The sequence below is a fragment of the Neomonachus schauinslandi genome, chromosome 6 (genome assembly GCF_002201575.2).
Source record: "Neomonachus schauinslandi chromosome 6, ASM220157v2, whole genome shotgun sequence".
In the NCBI taxonomy this organism is placed as follows: Eukaryota; Metazoa; Chordata; class Mammalia; order Carnivora; family Phocidae; genus Neomonachus; species Neomonachus schauinslandi.
In genome coordinates, this window is record NC_058408.1 from 13,224,108 (window position 1) to 13,241,834 (window position 17,727).

A 17,727-nucleotide genomic window follows, 5' to 3' on the forward strand; every position below is an offset into this window, starting at 1 on the left:
AAAGCAGAATAGAAGTCACTAGGGGTGGTGGGTAAGGAAAATGGGGAGTTACTATTTAATGGGTGCAGAGTTTCTGTTTGGGATGATGGGAAATTTCTGGAAATAGTGAGTGGTAGTGGTTGTATGACATTGTAAATGTACTTAATGCCACTGAATTATATACTTAAAAAGTGGTTAAAAGGTTAAATTTATGTATATTTTATTTATTTTTATTTTTATTTTTATTTTTTTTAAAGATTTTATTTATTTATTTGAGAGAGAGAGAATGAGAGAGAGCAAGCACATGAGAAGGGGGAGGGTCAGAGTGAGAAGCAGACTCCCTGCTGAGCAGGGAGCCCGATGCGGGACTCGATCCCGGGACTCCAGGATCATGACCTGAGCCGAAGGCAGTCGCTTAACCAACTGAGCCACCCAGGCGCCCCTAAATTTATGTATATTTTACCACACCAAACTCTTTTTCTAATTTCAGATGTCAGAGAGACAGCTATAGAAGAAATAACAAAAGGAATAATATGATAAAAACCTAGAAGGAGGGGCGCCTGGGTGGCTCAGTCGTTAAGCGTCGGCTCAGGTCATGATCCCAGGGTCCTGGGATCGAGCCCCACATCGGGCTCCCTGCTCCGTGGGAAGCCTGCTTCTCCCTCTCCCACTCCCCCTGCTTGTATTCCCTCTCTTACTGTGTCTCTGTCAAATAAATAAAATCTTAAAAAAAAAAAAAAAAAAAACCTAGAAGTATCCCGGGGTGCCTCGGTGGCTCAGTTGGTTTAAGTGTGCAACTCTTGATTTTGGCTCAGGTCGTGATCTCAGGGTCATGAGATCGAGCTCCACATCATGTTCCACGCTCAGCGTGGAGTCTGCTTGGGGTTCTCTCTCTCCCTCTCCCTCTGCTCCTCCCCCTGCTCACTCTCTAAATTAAATAAATAAATAAATAAATAAATAAATAAATAAATAACTTAAAAAACAAACAAACAGCCCTAGAAGGATCCTCCACTCGGGTTGCTCAACAATTGTCCTCAAATTTCTTTCTTCTTCAAAGAAATGAAAAACTAGAAATTGTAGATGATGCATATGGATGTGGTTCATGCAAAAAATACGACATGGATTGGCAGTAGTCAGAGCCATAGAAAAGTCCTTGGCCTTTTATAAAACACTCAGCATGTAAAGTGTTTGTTTGTGTGTGTGTGTGTGTGTGTGTGTGTGTCTTTGCATCTGCATACGCATATACATATATATGTTTTAAGTTAAAATACTTATTTCCCTCTCTCACTCACTCTCTCCTGTTTCTATAATCCCCTGCTTTGACTTTTTTCTTTAACAGATGAACAACTGTTTCTGATTGAATTAGAAAGGAGAGCTTCTTTTGTGAAATGAAATTTAGCTGCCCCTCACTTAGCTACCACCCACAGTGGTATGAATGTTACCTTCATTACATTATTGATATACACAGATTATCTATAATATGTGCAAAATACCCACATAACACCTTTGGCAAGGCTCTAAACTCTTCACTGAATTACAAAACTCCCTACACAGAAGGATCCATTCATGTCTCTGCCACTGGAAAGCAGCCAATCAGGAGTGGATTGAGGCAAAAGTCATTGATGTTACCCAATAGTTCAGGGCAAAAAAAAAAAAAAAAAGAAAGAAAGAAAGAAAAGACTAGATGCAAAATTACAGCCAGAGGAAATCTTAGTCTTAGAGGAATAACGTTGTAAATCAACTCAGGTTTGGCTTAGACCCCAAGGGTGATACGTACTCCTCTCCCATGAGATACTGCAAAGAGGTATAAGAAAGCATTAAGAATTCCATTTTACTTTGCATATTCAGACATCAATGGACCTAAAGGAGCACCAGGGGGTCAGTTCAACCCAGACTTCTAATGCGAAGGTAAATCTAACAATAGGGCTGAAGGTAAAAACCCAACACGGGGTTAACTAGTTGTTGTTTTTAAATGCATTTAATGTTTTTAATGTACTTAACATTTAAATACATTTAAATGTTTGTGGTTACTGGCACAGAGTGATTAGCAAATGCTGAATTAAGCACCTACTCTGCGGGGGGGGGGGGGGGGCCTGAGCACTTTGTCTCAGATGTGCTTTAACTTCCCTATCATGAAATATCAGTGTCAGAAAGGGACCAGAAGGCCATCAGCTTCAACCCGTACAATTCATTCATTGACATCTCCGTCTCTGTCTGAAGACTTCTCATGACAGCGGACTCAGGACTTCTTGAGAAAGGCCCTCTCACTTCTGAATAATTTCTATGTTGTAATCCTTCCTTCTCTTGGATATAAAATCTCCACCAACTAGTCCTACTTAATAATAATATCATTGCTTCATATCCGTACTATCATTTCCAATTTTTCAAATATTTGCACATGTTCATGTTTTTTTTGGTCTTCACAAAAACCCTGTGGGGTGGACATCATGGCCCTTATCATCTACAGTCTGCAGCCAAAGGGAAAGAAGCCTGAAATGCTTACCTGCGTGACCACAGCCCTGTAGGAAAAGTCTGGACTAACATCCTGCCCTCTTCATTCCAGAGGACAGGGCTTCCTCATATTGTGTTTTGTTCTCTGGAACAAGATATAAAATTCTCTTTCTTTTCTATGTCAGGCCCCAATCATAGGAGGCGCCTTCTCTCAACTGCTTCCTTCAGAACAAGGTTTGAGGAGCTTCACCATCCTTGTCAAGCCCCCCTTCAATACTCCTCTTGTAATTACTTCCTCAACACACTCAGATGCAGTCTAGCAGGATGTGGAGAATATTACAGAATGTGCCACATGTGGAAAAGAGGGGCTATTGCTTCCCTTGTTCTGGTCACTATTTTTAATGCAAACTATTTACTTTTGGCAGTAACCACATCACACCATTGAGTCATAGTAAACTTTTTATAAAATAAAACCTTTGTCCTGACACAAACTGTTAAGTCAGATTTTCCATCCCAAATCCTTTCTGGAATGACATGGAATAAAGAGAAAGAAATGAAGGGAGGCAAAAAGTGAAGGGAAGGTGGTTTATCTAGCTGCGTGGTTCTCTAACTTCAGCCTGCATTAGAAACATCTGGAGGGCTTATTAAATAAAACACAGATTGCTGAGCCCTAAACCCCCAGACTTTCTGATCTAATAGGGATGAGACTGGGGCCCAAGAATTTGCACTTCTGACATATTCCTAGGTGATGCACAAACTGCTGGTCGACTCTGAGAACCACCCCTCTAGTCTATATTTATGTAATTCATTCTTGAACCTAAATGCAAATTACGCATGATCTTTGTTAATTTTGAACTTCTTATTTGACCCTGACCTTGGTTTTTAGCCTTTTGGGAGCCCTCTGAATCCTGTTTGCTACTTAACACATATGCTATTCTTCTTAGCCACATAGAACCAGCAACCGTGTGCTTCGTCAGGGTGACGGTAACAATGTTAAATCACCTAGGGCCAAAACCATAACCTCTAGCTGGATCCTTGGATCCTTCTTCCCTGGTTGGCCCTGTTTCTTTAATCAACACTCCATGGTTATGTTATATACAGCAGAAAAAATATAGAACTTCACTAGTGTGAGGTGTGAGGCCCAGTTTAGTCCAGGAGTCTTGCCCATTTTCGTCAACTGACAATCCAATCCTGTGGTCCCTTAGGTTTCTTTGAAGAACCCCATAGGGCTTGCCAAGTGCCTTTGGAAATCGTTAATGTAGTAAAAATTCTCATAGGCTTTGAAGTCAGGCAAACAACAAAAACTAGCACTTACTGGATCTGTGATTTTCTTCTTTATGAAATGGGTTAATAAAACCCACCTTCCATGGTTGTTAAGAGAATTAAATAACACACGAGTAGGGAAAGCATCTATCACATTGCTGGTATTCAATAGACGTGAATTATTATTATAATTATGTTCCTTATCTAGTCAAAATCTTCCAGATTCACTAGTCAGCTTCTACTGTCTAGTGAATAAACTCCAGATCCCATAGTTTAGTATTTAAGACACAACTTGCCACCAATCTATCATCTTAGACTCGCCTCTCATCCCTAGAAAACTGATCTAAACACTATCCCTAAAACATATTCTGTGTCCCAACTCTGTGTTTAGACTAGTATCCCTATCAGAATGTCTTCCCCACTCTCCCAGCTTTTACTTAAAAACAAAAACAAACTTAACAATAGCAAAAACCTTTCTATTCTTCAGCCCCGCTTTTCAATGAAATGGTTACTTTCACTCTGAAATCCCTTTTCTTGTCCCAGTCCCCCAGCAATTACTGTGTGTGCCAAGCATTCAGCCCCTTGCACACAGTGGCCTCACGGGTAATCCTGCCTGTGCATAAATGTCCATTTCTTCCAAGGGAATAGCCAGCTCCTAAAAGAGAGAGGGAAACATGTACTTATTTACATCTCCATAATCCCTGTACTCTAGTTTGCAGACACTGGAGGCTTCATTGATTTAATTTTAGAGATTTGACTCTCTGGGTTGAAATCTTGCTACTATCAACATTTCCTCTCACACAAACAAACAGAGCACACTCCTGAAGGTGTTTCTTGGCTTCTCTGCAGGAGGAACAGGTGATTCTCCAAAATATCACTTGCAAAACCAATGTCTAAGTTCTGAAATATTTTATATGACCAGTTCATTGGTTTGGTTATTCATTCATTTGTTGAATAATTGCTGGGCATCTAATACATGCCCGAGTCCTCATTTATTCAGCTGTTCCAATTTACTTTATAGCTCACTTCCTCCAGTTTAGTTCAACAGCTATTAAGCACCTGCTGTGAGCAAGGCTTTGCCCTTTTGTCCAGGACAGTAAGATGGTCCCTGTTCTTAAAAGAGCACACGCTCTAGGAAGGGAACGGGGTCTCCCAACAATTGAAAGCCATGCATTCACAGGCCACAATGAGGTCACTGATGCAGGGCATGACTGGGAGCAAGGAGATAACTATCAACAAAGTAAAAAGGTAACTACTAACATCTGAAAGGTTGGCAAGAATACTGGGCACTATGAGAACACAGTCCAGATCACAGAGATGTACTGGGTCATTACAAAAGAGAACAAATAAATGGAATCTTCCTTTCTCTGCAGGGCTCCTCCATCCGTCCTAAGCACCGGAAGCTTGAACTTAGGGAGAGTTTGGTCCGGTAAGTGTGTTAGACTCCCAGGGGCTGCCTGAACAGAGCACCACAAACTGGGTGGCTTAAAAGAGCATAATGTACTCTCTGGGGTACATGGTTCTGGGGGCAAAAAGTCAGAAATCAAGGTGTTGGCTGGGCCATGTTCCTGGGAAGCCTCCCAAGGGGGATCCTTCCTTACCTCTCCCAGCACCTGGTGTTTTGCTGGTAATATTTGGCATTCGTTGGGTGGAAGCTACCTAACTTCGATCTCTGCCTGTGTCTTCACATGGCATTCTCCCTGTGTGTCTCTGTCTTTACATGGTCATCTTCCTATAAGGACACTAATCATATAGAATGAAGGGTCTACCCCCTACTGCAGTAGGACCTCATTTTGACTTAACAGATTGTATCTACAATGACTCTATTTCCAAAAAAGGTCACATTCTGAGGTCCTAGGGATTAGGATTTCAACATATCTTTTTTTTGAGGGAACACAATTCATACTATCACAATAGGTGTTTGTAGGTTACACTGGGTTGGGTATGTTCTAAATGCTCTGACCATGAAGTCCTTCAAAACAAAGGATGTTCTGGCTCTTTCTGATTCTTCCACAAAGTCTTTGCACAGTCCGTTCTTGGTAAATGCTTGTTGACTAACAGACTTCATTAGAAAGACACACACAATAAAGTGACAAATAAGTCCTTAAACAATCCATCTTTTATACTATTAATTTGGTATTTTATGCACACATATCACAGAGATTATGTATGCGTGTGTGTTGTACATATATGTGTGTGTGTATATATATATATATCATAGATATGTATATGACAAGGAGGACAGAAAGAATTATCAGTGTAAGCAATGTTATACTGTATTTTACCCTTTCTATTTAATATATTTCACTGTGGAATGAAAATAAGGGAGAAAAAGCAAGAAGGGGAATTTTCAAGGAACAGAAAGCAGGGCTTTACGGAGAATCAGAAGTAGGCGAAATGGCTTTTCTTCCCCTGAGGCATAAATGTAACTCTAGGTTCCTGCTCAACTGCAGCCTCCTCGAACAATGCTGGGTCACTCTGGGGGTGCTTAACACACCGACACACTGCCTGATTGTCCTTCAGAAGAGACTTAACAGACCCAATACTTATCTTGCTTCTCCCATTGGCCTGTGTTGTAATTGCCCTGGCTCCTTTGAAATTGCATCCCTCTAAGAGGCTGTAGTAACGTATCCCTCATGAGAGCTTCGAGAGAGCCTGCAGAGTAAACTCCCATGGAGTACGGATCAGCTTCAAAAGAAAGACACACATAAAAATACAGTCTCTCTGGAGCTCAGAGATCTACATTATTATGTTATTATATTAAGTCTTTCTCTTTATGGTACAGAGTTCCTGTATTATACGTATCTGTGTGCAATTAGGATAAAGAATGGCATATATAGATCTTTAATGACCATTATGGAAATGTCACCAGATATGTCTTCAAGCTACAAACACACACACACACACACACACACAGGAAAGCCTTTCCTCGGTGATGAAAACACCTTATAATTCTCTATTGTTCCCTTCAACTTTTTTTTCATTCTTTACAGATGGGCCTTTGTGTTGACTGCATGTATGCATAAATAAGTAAATTCATTTCCACAGGTCTGAGGGATGAAGGAGTCCTTTGTGTGAAGAGAAAGTCTCTCAGATGTCACAGCTTAAGAGCAGTCAGAAGACCATCATCTATGAATCACACAGCAGAGAGAAAGATTCAACTGGGCAAAAGTCATATGAGTACAGGCAAGAAAGAGATGTGTGCAATACAACCTTCAGTGACAGCATCTGAAGGGAAACTAAGTCAAGACCTCAAGTCACGTCAGTCCTTGAGGCTGGACCGCACAACCTAGTCCTATGGATTTTGATAACTCTAGTTGTTTCCTGCTATGGGACGAAGGAGTCTCCCCAACAAGACTGCTGCAAGCTCTCTGGGGCCTGATTCTGATTTTCTTCTGATTTTCTTAATTGATCTCCCTTTCCGATTTCACTCTGACTTGACACCAACACACACATACTGGAAAACCATACTTCCAACACCCTTTCCTGCTTCCTGACTACCAATAACACATATGGCCGACATTACAATTTAAGGCCCTTCTTATATTCAGCTGAGAACTTTAATTTAGGGGGTGAGATTATAAAGCAATGAGTCAAAAAATAAAGTAATGAGCCTGGTTTTTCTGCAGAGAGAGTTACCTAAAAATATCAGTTTCACGAATCTCTTATGTAATTTTTTTTTTTTACCTACATCGTTATTATCCACTTAACCAGGGCTAGCTCTGAATAAAAAACAAAAAATGGGTAGATATATGTTTCTTACTTTCTCAACAGTTAGATACCTTTAAAACAAATGTAGCAGAATTTCCAAATCCAAATAAAGGAAAAATATTTCTCAAAAGAGTCCCCTCGTGATATTGCACACTTATTTCACAACAGTTCCTTGTACTTGAATCTCATTTTGAAATGTTTCTTCAATTCCCTGGAAAACATTTGTTGAATGCCCACTATGCACCACGCACCGTTTGGGGAATCTGTCCCTAGGGGTGGAGGTGAGACTATAAACCAGATAGAGATGGGGCAGGAGAGCAAGTACAGCAGAATGATGAGGGGTGTGGAGGGGAAGCATGCAGTGGAGAGTGGGGCTAGGAAATGTTGGGAAGAGGGGCCCTGAGATGTTAGGGTGACCACGAAGGCCTCTCTAAGCGGGTGACATCCGAGGAAGTGCCTGAGGGAATGAAGAGAGCTGGAAGGACAATGTGGGAGGAGGGCACAGGGGCCTCAGTTTAGGAGGGAGTGAGCAGGTGTTTGAGGTGTAGCCAGGAGGCCAGTGCAGGGGAGATGCCTGAGTGAGGGCAGTCAGGCTGGGGGCTGGGGTGCTGGAGGGCTAGTGAGAAACAGGTCCAGGCACAGTAAGGACTTTGGCTCCTTGGCGAAGTGAGGTGAGAAGCCATCACAGGGCTTTGAACAGGGGTTTAGATCTGATCAATATCTCTTAGCGGGAATCACGCTTGACTACACACACTCTCTAAGGGGGCCAGAGGGTGGTGGGTGCAACAGCCGGACCAGCCAGGATGCCACTGCAAAAGCGAGAGGCAAAAACCCCTTGGACAAAGGTGGTAGCAGCAGAGATGAGAAGCGGCTGGATTTCAGATCTATCTTTTAACAACAGCTATCACGTAGGAAAATTAATTACTTTTCAATTTCCTCTTCACCAGAACTTTGGCAGTTTTAGAAAATTAACACCACCTTTCAGAAGTTTTGATTTGTTTCCTTTGAAGGAATTTGCAATTATGTATTTGTAGGCTCTGAACACAGTTCTAGAAGAGAAGTTCCAAAAAAAAATCTGAGCACTGTTGATATCAAGAAATAAACATACATCCTCCCTCAGAACCATTTTTTGCCCTGGTGGAGGTTGTTGAAGAGTTGGCAGACGTTAATAGCATTTTTTATTTTTATTTTTTTTAAGATTTTTATTTATTTATTTGACAGAGACAGAGAGAGACAGAGAGAGAGGGAACACAAGCAGGGGGAGTGGGAGAGGGAGAAGCAGGCTTCCTGCTGAGTAGGGAGCCCTATGTGGGACTCCATCCCAGGACCTTGGGATCATGACCTGAGCCAAAGGCAGACGCTTAACGACTAAGCCACCCAGGCGCCCCAATGGTATTTTTTTAAATGGAGCCTTATGAAAATCAATCCAGGAAGCATATATATCACGCCTATTCGTATGATGGTGAAGCAGGGAGAGGTAGTCACAGGGGCCAGGGATGAGGGAAAAAGACACCCCACTAGGGTCAGTCACTCTATAATCATTTGAGAAGAAAAGCAACACACATCATGGCCTCCAGCCCACCCCTGGTGCCCTGAGAGTTTTGATAAAGCAAATACACAGAGTGCCAAAACCACGGCTGCTCCCCACAACCCCGCTCTGCCCCGCTGGTACCAGGAAATCGGCCCGATGAGTCCTCGTCCGACCAGAGATGACTGAAAAAATCAGAGTGGTTTTAATAATCACAAGCCATATCTAGGGGAAATATATACCATGTTCTGGATGATAAGCAAAACCCCGATAATAATGCACTCCTTATGCATCCAATGCGCCAGACCCTTCACATGCATTCTCCTCCCCGTGACTCATTAGACAAGAACCATTACCTGCATTTTATGATGAAAACCTGAGGCTCAGAGACATGAGTGATTTGTAAGACCAAAACGCTTATAAATAAGAAGAGGTGGAAGATGAACTCAAACAACACCCCTCCCCACCCCTGCAAAGATTTTCTTCTTTCCTGCCTGGAGCTGCTCATCCGCAACTGAGTGAGACGGCCAAGAGCAGAACTGGGTTGAAAATAGCATTTCAGGAGGCTCTGAAGCGACCTCCTGGGGCAGCCACCGAGAGCCTGGCCCCGCAGCAATGGAGATGGGGGTGAGTTCTCATTTTTAAGAGACTGTGAGCAGATCATAAATTGAAGAGACTGTTTCTTACAAAAGTTCAGACTCAATGCTTTGGCAACTATGGTAAAAATAATCAGTAACCACTGAGCAGAAGTACATTGTGCTAGGAGTTTCCATGCATTCTCTCCTTGCTTTACAAAGTCCGGGCCAAGTAGGTGTTCTTACCCACATTTTACTGATATGGAAATTGGCTCGGTGACGTGACTTCCTCAGACTCTCCAGAGGGGCAAAACCACACCTTGAACTCCCACTGGCCCCACTCCAGAGCCTGCGTTCTTCCTGCTAGTGTGGGCAAGGGGATCCAGAGCATGGTCCCTGGGGCCAGACTGCCCGGGTTCAAATTCTGCCTTTGCATGGGCCTGGGCAAGTTACTTAACTGCTCTATGCCTCAGTTTCCTCCTTTGTAAAATGAAGATAAGAACCCACCTCAGATGGTTATTATAAGGATTGAATGAATCAATCTATATAAAACACTTAAAACAGTGCCTAGGATACATGGTGTGCTGTGTGTTAGTGATAATTATCAATATTGTTACACAATCATATCACACAAAATTACTAGTTACTACTGTATGACTATCAACATTTCTTCGAATACAGTGGGGAAGGACTACTGTTCGCACGACTTTTGGGGTCCTGTCTGCTCACAGGGTTAACAGACACTTAGTAACGTCACGACTTAACACAAATGATAACGATCCAATTTCCTTATGAGGCAAGCCTGTCATTCGATCATTTTGAAAAAACCTGAGATATTAGTAGCCTTGTGCAAACAAAGTGTTTATTTATTACATATACCTCATGGCTTTTTTTTTTTTTTTTTAAGTGAGTTACTCTACTGGGTGTCGCCAATACGATCCCCTTAATGCTGATCGTATGCTGTAAAATTCTGCACAACAAGAACACAGGATAACTTTTTTTTTTTTTTTTTCAGTAGCACTTTTTGCAAGTCTAATTTAACAGACAGTTTTTTTGGCTGACCTCTTTTTCTTTTACACACCCTTGGGCAATATGAGAAAAGAAAACTGAACCCTGTGTGTGTATGTGTGTGCATATGCACATACGCACGTGTACGTGTTTGGGGTTCGGAAAGGGGGGCAATTTTTATTAACCCCATTAGTGCCATGCTCCCTGAAGTGACAGGAACCTCACCCTTCATGTTACAGCATTAGAGTCCCTTCAAAAGCAGGCCTAGGCCATCAACCTTGAATTTTCACTCTAAAGCCTCAGGGGTGTGCATAGTTCAAAAGCTTTTACAGAGATTATAACATATATGTGTGATATCTATCTATCTATCTATCTATTCTATATATAGGATTCAGAATTCCTCTGAAATCCACCTGAGCTTATTTCATTTTAGCGCATTTATCTTCTACTGACCAACGGGCCCATCGGCAGATTAACTATTCTACCAAGCTGTCGGGCACAATGCTAATGACCTCATACCAGTGCTGTGCAAGAAGATGACATTTTTCCTCTGATGTTTTATGATGTATGAGCCCATGACATCGCATTGTCTCCCAAGGAGTTATTTTGCATGATTTTATTAGTGGTCTGAAGCTAACAAATCGATCTTAAAAATAATCTGGCAACTGACTGGCAGGTAATTCTGTCAAGGGCTCTTCCTCTTCGAGGAATCAAAGCCTTTGAAGCCAAAATCTACGAGATGACATGGAAGGAAGTGAACTAGGGTATGTTGAGTGCCCACTCCCCATCTGGCAGTTAGAGACATTGTTTCATTTTGCCCTTACACTAAACATCAAGCTAATCAGGAATTATTAAGGAAACTCAGGTCATGATGCTCATGCCCTTGAACTCTCCACCATGTTGCCTCATAAAGGGTGAACAGAGAGCACAGATGGAGTCATCAAATCCCAGGATGTTCGTTCACACATTGAAACACAATAAAAATAGTTCCAACATGATTAAATAAAAGGCTGTGCATATTAATTAACCAAACCTGCTCCGATCTCAATCCGATTTATTCAGATATCCCTGCTGTAAATATTGTTGGGCTCAAGGGAATCTCTTGAATCAGACAGATGTCTCTACCCAAGGAGTCCAACCAAGATGGCAGGCTTCCCCGTGCCCCTAAATTCTCACAGCTCCCCTTCTGGAAGAAATGAATTCTGAGACATATCTCTGGATCCTCCAACTTTTGCTTTAAGAGTACTTTGGGTATATGTCTATTAGTGGAAAGACTGTACTTTTGAGACATAGTGTCAAATAACGGATTGTTATTTGAGGCCACGAAATTTTGGGGTAGCTTGTTATTCAGTGAATAGATTGTCAAAACAGTCACAAAGGTACAAGTCTTATTATCCTAGAGGTGGTAAAGTTTGAAATGAGCAGTTAGTGTGAAAAGGGTGTGAGTTAGCGAGAGGAAGCTAGAAATATCTGAAAGCTCCAAGGTCCTCTGAAGTCAGGATAGCTAATGTAAGTATGGGTTGGTGGTCTCATGGGGCCATGAAGTCATGACTGCCCCTAAATACGTTATTAATTTCTTGGGGCTTCATTTCTTCTCTTGTAAAATTGGGAACTTACCCCAGCGCAAGATGGCAGGTGCCTTTGCTCATGTTGGTGATACTCATTTTGAAGAATATTTCTCTTCCCTATTCTCTCTCTCTCATAACTCTGGGCATGATTTTAATCATAAATATAGGAGCAAGTTAATCAAAGAAAGATGTGTTCAAATTTCCAAATGAGCTGGGAGCTATTCTAAATATTGTAGGTTCGAAGGCATTCCCAGAGCACTGGAGCTTTATCTGATCATATTCCAATATAGGCTGCCTTTGGCATAAGGCTTTAAAAACATGGTAAGGGTCATTCCCATTTGGAAAAAGTTCAGTTTTTATCCTTTTTTTTTTTTCCTCTTCTTTTCCCTCATATATCAAAGGGCTTTATCCCTCTCATATTCTCTCCAGTATTGGTGTATATTTGAAGTCATTCCATGATCACATCAGTATATGCTATTTAGAGTCTGTCAACATCACAAAAGGACAGTAAGGCTTTATTTTACCGCCATTCATCAAAGTTCTGACAGACTATTCTGTAGAAAGAGGAGAGCAGTGAGAACTCCGAGTTCCCTTGCCAAGCTAAATGTGACTTCCACGGAAGCTTGGGCATCCTAACGCTCCCAGGCAGGGAGAATCAACAGATGCACAGCCCTGGACAAGATAAACTCCAAACTCACTCACAGAAAAGCTATCTTAGGCCCTTATAGCCTGGTATTCTGACTCAAGAAAGAGTACCTGTATACATCCTATGGGACAGAATGACCCCCAAACCCTGCCTGAAATCTGTGATTCCCAATGGAGAATGAAGAATGATCATATCCAAAGATCTGAGAGCCTTTGCAAACTACACCTGTCCAGAAGCAGTTCTTTTTTTCTCTAGGGAGAATCGGAATCTAGAGAAAGGTACTGTGGGCGGTCCTTATAAAAGTTCCCACAGGGCTTTCATACTTGGGGGAGCACTGGTACCCACATATGAACTTGCATGTGCACTCACATATACACACACATTCTCCCCCTGCTTAAAACCAATGCCCTGAGGAATTCTAATAAATTATCCATTCAACCATCTAACAGCCTGAGAACCTATTCATAGTCATCCTACCCTTCTTCTTCTAGGGAGTAGAATGTCAATGGCGTGTCAAGTAATACAGTAATCAAAAGTATCTAGAAACTTCGGAGGCTTTGTTCTCCTGAATAGTGGAGCTCTCCAAATAGCTAAAGATCTCCCCACTGAAGCACCAAGCCTTTTTTTTCCCCCAAAAATAAGATTTCAGCAATTTTGAACATGAAACTCTCTGAAATTTTATTGCATATATTCAGTTTCCTGAATATAATTTAACCTCACCTTCATAATTCAAGGCTCTTATCATAAACACCAATTTCCGTACTGGGGCTAGCAGAGGTAGTTGATTCCTGAAGGAAGGCTGCAAAGACCGCCAAATGGCTGCTGAAGGCAAGTGGAAAGTCAGAGAACAAGCCAAAAATGGGACTCCAAATGAAGACACCATGGCAGACGTCAGGAGCCAGGTGGGATGCCATAGCTATCAGGGCAGAGTTAGCTATAAACAGGGTAAGATTTGAAAAAGCGTCCACAACAAGGATTGCGTTCATCCTGTGACCTGATTTTCGGGGCTAGCATCACCGAGGCGCGCGGGCAAAAATCTCGAGTCTAACGCATCATCTGCTTCTGTCAAAGCGTCTACCTCCAGCCCTCCCCTTCCAATTCAGCGCTTCTAATTTCTCGTGGTCCTAGAGATGACCAACCTGGTCACAAGTGAATAAAGGGCCAAAGGCTGCCTTTCCGCTAACTCAGCTGTGTGTGCGCTTTGTGTCTTCTGTGAGGGTGGTCAGGGGTCTCTGACTTCTTTCCTAGTCGTGTTTCAGGAGGTGAGACTATTGCCTCATTGAGCTCCAGATAGATAAGGAGTTGTTGCCTTCCTTACTTTCCCTCTAACAGTATCTTCCTCCAGGTTCCTGTGTTCAGTGACAGTGAATCAGCCCACGTTCACCCTCCTCATACAATATGCTTCCATCGTAGGCTGTACCTTTTCCAACTGGGGACTCCAATCTGTGAGGATCTTGCTGCCCCAGCGATGGGAGAGCCGGTGCGGCAATAACCTCCGAGAAGGTACACGGCCACTAAGAAGTCAATAAGGAAGAAGTTACTAAAAGGTCCTCTAAATTACCAGCCGCAAGGGACACATCCCTTCCGGGCAATGAGAGGGTTTCCGAGAGTAAGGCAAGTGTTCTGCTATCATCAGAGGCCACCCCTTGGAGCACAGGGTCAGGGGCCTAAGAATAACAGTGACTTGGCAGCTTATCTTAGAGGCAACAAGACATAAGAGATCTTGTCTTCAATATACTGAAGTCAGGCAGTTGAAAAGGAGCCAGGTAGAACAATCCATGATGCTGCTATCGTCCATACACAGGGATATATAAAAGCAATTTAATTGAAAAAGAAGAAAAGAGAGAACACGGAATCATGTTTTTGTTTTTATTCTTTTTTTTTTTTTTTAATTACCTTGAATTATATATCTGGCTACCTTTGATCTAGCTTCTTTTTCAGAGAACCCAGTCTTTGCTTTCCCTCCAGATATCAACCCACCCTCTGGCTGGCCTAGTTTCTCTTATTTTTCTTCCATTCTGGCTGATACTGAGGCAAAGAGGAAGGGAAAGCACAGGATGTGGTGAGGAGCGAGCACCTGGGAGTCACAGCTGGATTGGTATGACCACCCTGCCTCTTCCTAGCTGTGTGATCCTGGCCCAGTGACTTACTTTCTCTTTGACTCAGCGTCTTGCTCTGTGAAAAGGAGGAAGAACACAGTAGTAGAAAGAATACCTTCAATGGGTGAATGCGGTCAAAAAGGTACAAACTTCCAGTAATAAGATAGGTAAGTCCCGGGGGTATAATGCACAGCATGGGGACTGTAGCTAACAATGCTGTAGCGTATATTTGAAAGTTGCTCAGAGAGTACATCTTAAAAGTTCTCACCCTGGCGGCAGAGGGGGGGAGAAATGCTTAACTATGTGAAGTGATGGATGTTAACTGAACTTATCCTGGTAAACATTTTGCAATATCTACATACCTCAAATCACTATGTTGTACACCTTAAACTAATATCATGTTATATTGCAATTATATTTCAGTCATTTCTGGAAAAGAAAAGAATACCTCATCATGCCAGCTTCACAGGATAGTTGTGAGTATTAATGGAGAAAATACTTATAACATGCCTAACAAAGTCTCTGGTACCCAGGAAGCTGACACTGGAGCTATCCTAGGTGACCGGAAGCAATGGCCGCCCTCACGATCCTCTCAGAACATGCATTGAGATCTGAAGTTCTCCAAGAAGAGGTCCTTGGGGATTCATTTTAATAAGTAAGAATTATTTTTCATGAACACACAAGTAAACTTGAAGACTCTTTTTATAACTTTTAAAACTTATTCTCTGTAATCTCATACACAACATTTATGAGTATGGTAATTCCCCATTCTCATAATAAATACAAAGAAAATCTCATCCAAATTGTCAACGTTTCCAAATGTTTAGAATCCAGAACAACCAGAAGTTTCTTCAAACAGATGTCAATTCCTTTCTTTTCCTCAAGTAAGCCCCCTTTTTAGTCATATAGTCGCCCATGCCTCCTCCTTAGCATCGTGGTTCTCTTGGTGCTTTCTTGACCCTTTTTAGTTTCCCTCCATACACTCTCCCTGGAGGGCAAGCTTCTCCCAGTCTCCCCTCACCTCCAGTGTCTCCTGAGCACCATCTACGTGGTGCCCTCAACAGGCCCCTTCAAGGTTCTGTTTTTTTGGTTTTGTTTTTAAGATTTATTTATTTTTGTGAGAGAGAGAGAGAGAGAGAGAGAGCATGAGCCAGGGAGAGGGGCAGAGGAAGAAGCAGACTCCCTGCCCCGCAGGGAGTCTGATGTGGGATTTGATCCCAGGACTCTGGGATCATGACCTGAGCCGAAGGCAGACGCTTAACCGACTGAGCCACCCAGGTGCCCCAAGGCTGTTTTTGCAAGGGTTGGTCGTCTGTCAAGAATGATCATCCCTCATCCTGTCTTAACAGATGCTTCTTAAGGCCCTGCTCAGATGTCAACTCCCTGGTGAAATCTCTTCAACTCTGCTCTCTACACACACCGTTCCTATGACATTATGACACACGTAAGTCACTCGTGCACAGGTCTGCCTCCCTCCTCAGACTCAGGGCTTTCAGAGCAGTGCCTCAAACTGCGTACGAATCACCCAAAGGTCTTGTGAAAAATGTAGATTCTGCTCTACACTTTGTGCGTTCTGATTCAGTGAGTCTGGGATGGGGCCTGAGATTCTGCAGCTCTTGCAGCTTCTCGATAATGTGGATCTACTGCCCTGTAATCCACTTGAGAAGCTTTTAAGAACCTTTCTGAAATGTCAGTGACTTGGCACTTCATCATCATCATCATCATCATCACCATCTTTTAACCCAGCTGCCCAGCAACTGGACTTAGGAAGATGAAAGAGACGTCAGGGCTGCCTGAAATAATGCGGGGCGGGGGCAGACAGGGAATGGGGATGGGGGAAGCTGGACAGAGCAGGTAGAACCAGAAAAAGGAAAGGAGAGAGAATGAGGTTAGCGAAGTGGCAGGAAATAGCAAAGAGAGGACGAAAAAGGAGTGAAAACTACAGGGCGAGAGAGGGCAACAGGAAAGCCCACATTGCCTGAATTTCCAGATTGCGGGGAGGACTCCTGGGCGCCAGCCCCCCCAAGGGTGGGTACTCCAGCCATTTACGCCACCGGAGAAATGTGCTCAGAGCTTCACCACTTCCTTCTAAAGCTTCTTCCTTCCTTCCTGATCGAGGAATGAGCTACAGATGGCAGAGTAATGACAAATGAGAGCCCCTCTCACGATTGTGAACGGACAGCATGGTTTCTATCGGCTCAGAAAATCGATAACGGCAGAAAGTACTTTACTCTAAGACTTCCAACTGACTGTCCACCAAAACAACCACACAAAAGTTACCTGATACAGTTCGATTCGTTGTTCGGGCACTCTGGCTTTCGGGTTCTGCAAACGAAAGACTCTGAACTCTGCTTTCACCAAATTGGATGCATTCTTCTCCATCGCCGAGACGTCAAATCGGACAATTCTGAAGTAGGGTCTGTAGAAAGTGGGCGGGATGGCATCTGTAAAAAGTTAGGGTAATCATTGAAAATGATAAAACCCATTGTTCTCTCAAAAAAGACCGTGCAGCATGAGATCGTCTCAAGAAAACATAAGGGAAATATCTACAGAATGATTTCGTTTCCAAGGGCCAATTTAATACCATTAACAATTTTACCAGAGGGGGGGAAAAATAAATATACATGTGCATTTGGTTACAGGAGTCGCAGATTAATAGAGATTAACAAACCACTTCCAACTCCATTTGAGGGCATGCAGTTAACCCTATCCTTTGAAAGTTGACAAAGCAGTGGAAAATCCTAGACGGTTAGGAATTGGAACAAGTTCGTGACAGTTGATGCCTAGAGAGAGCTGTCAGGCTTGCATACACTTTAATCAGACGTGCCAAGAAAATAGCTCCTAATGGCAAGCAGTTTGCCCATGTATTTTTTTTCCTTGAAGTTTTGGCATCCGAATA

General features: G+C 42.6%; 1 protein-coding gene across 2 annotated transcripts in view; it reads right to left on the reverse strand.

Annotated features, from left to right (window-relative positions):
* The window catches only part of TGFB2 (transforming growth factor beta 2), a 79,246-nt gene that overhangs the window by 11,698 nt on the left and 49,821 nt on the right, over positions 1-17,727 (reverse strand). For both annotated transcript variants that reach the window (XM_021698409.2, XM_044916305.1), the window contains one exon: positions 17,109-17,272. In XM_021698409.2, the coding sequence (XP_021554084.1) occupies positions 17,109-17,272 (164 nt within the window). The remainder of the gene's footprint in view (positions 1-17,108; positions 17,273-17,727) is intronic.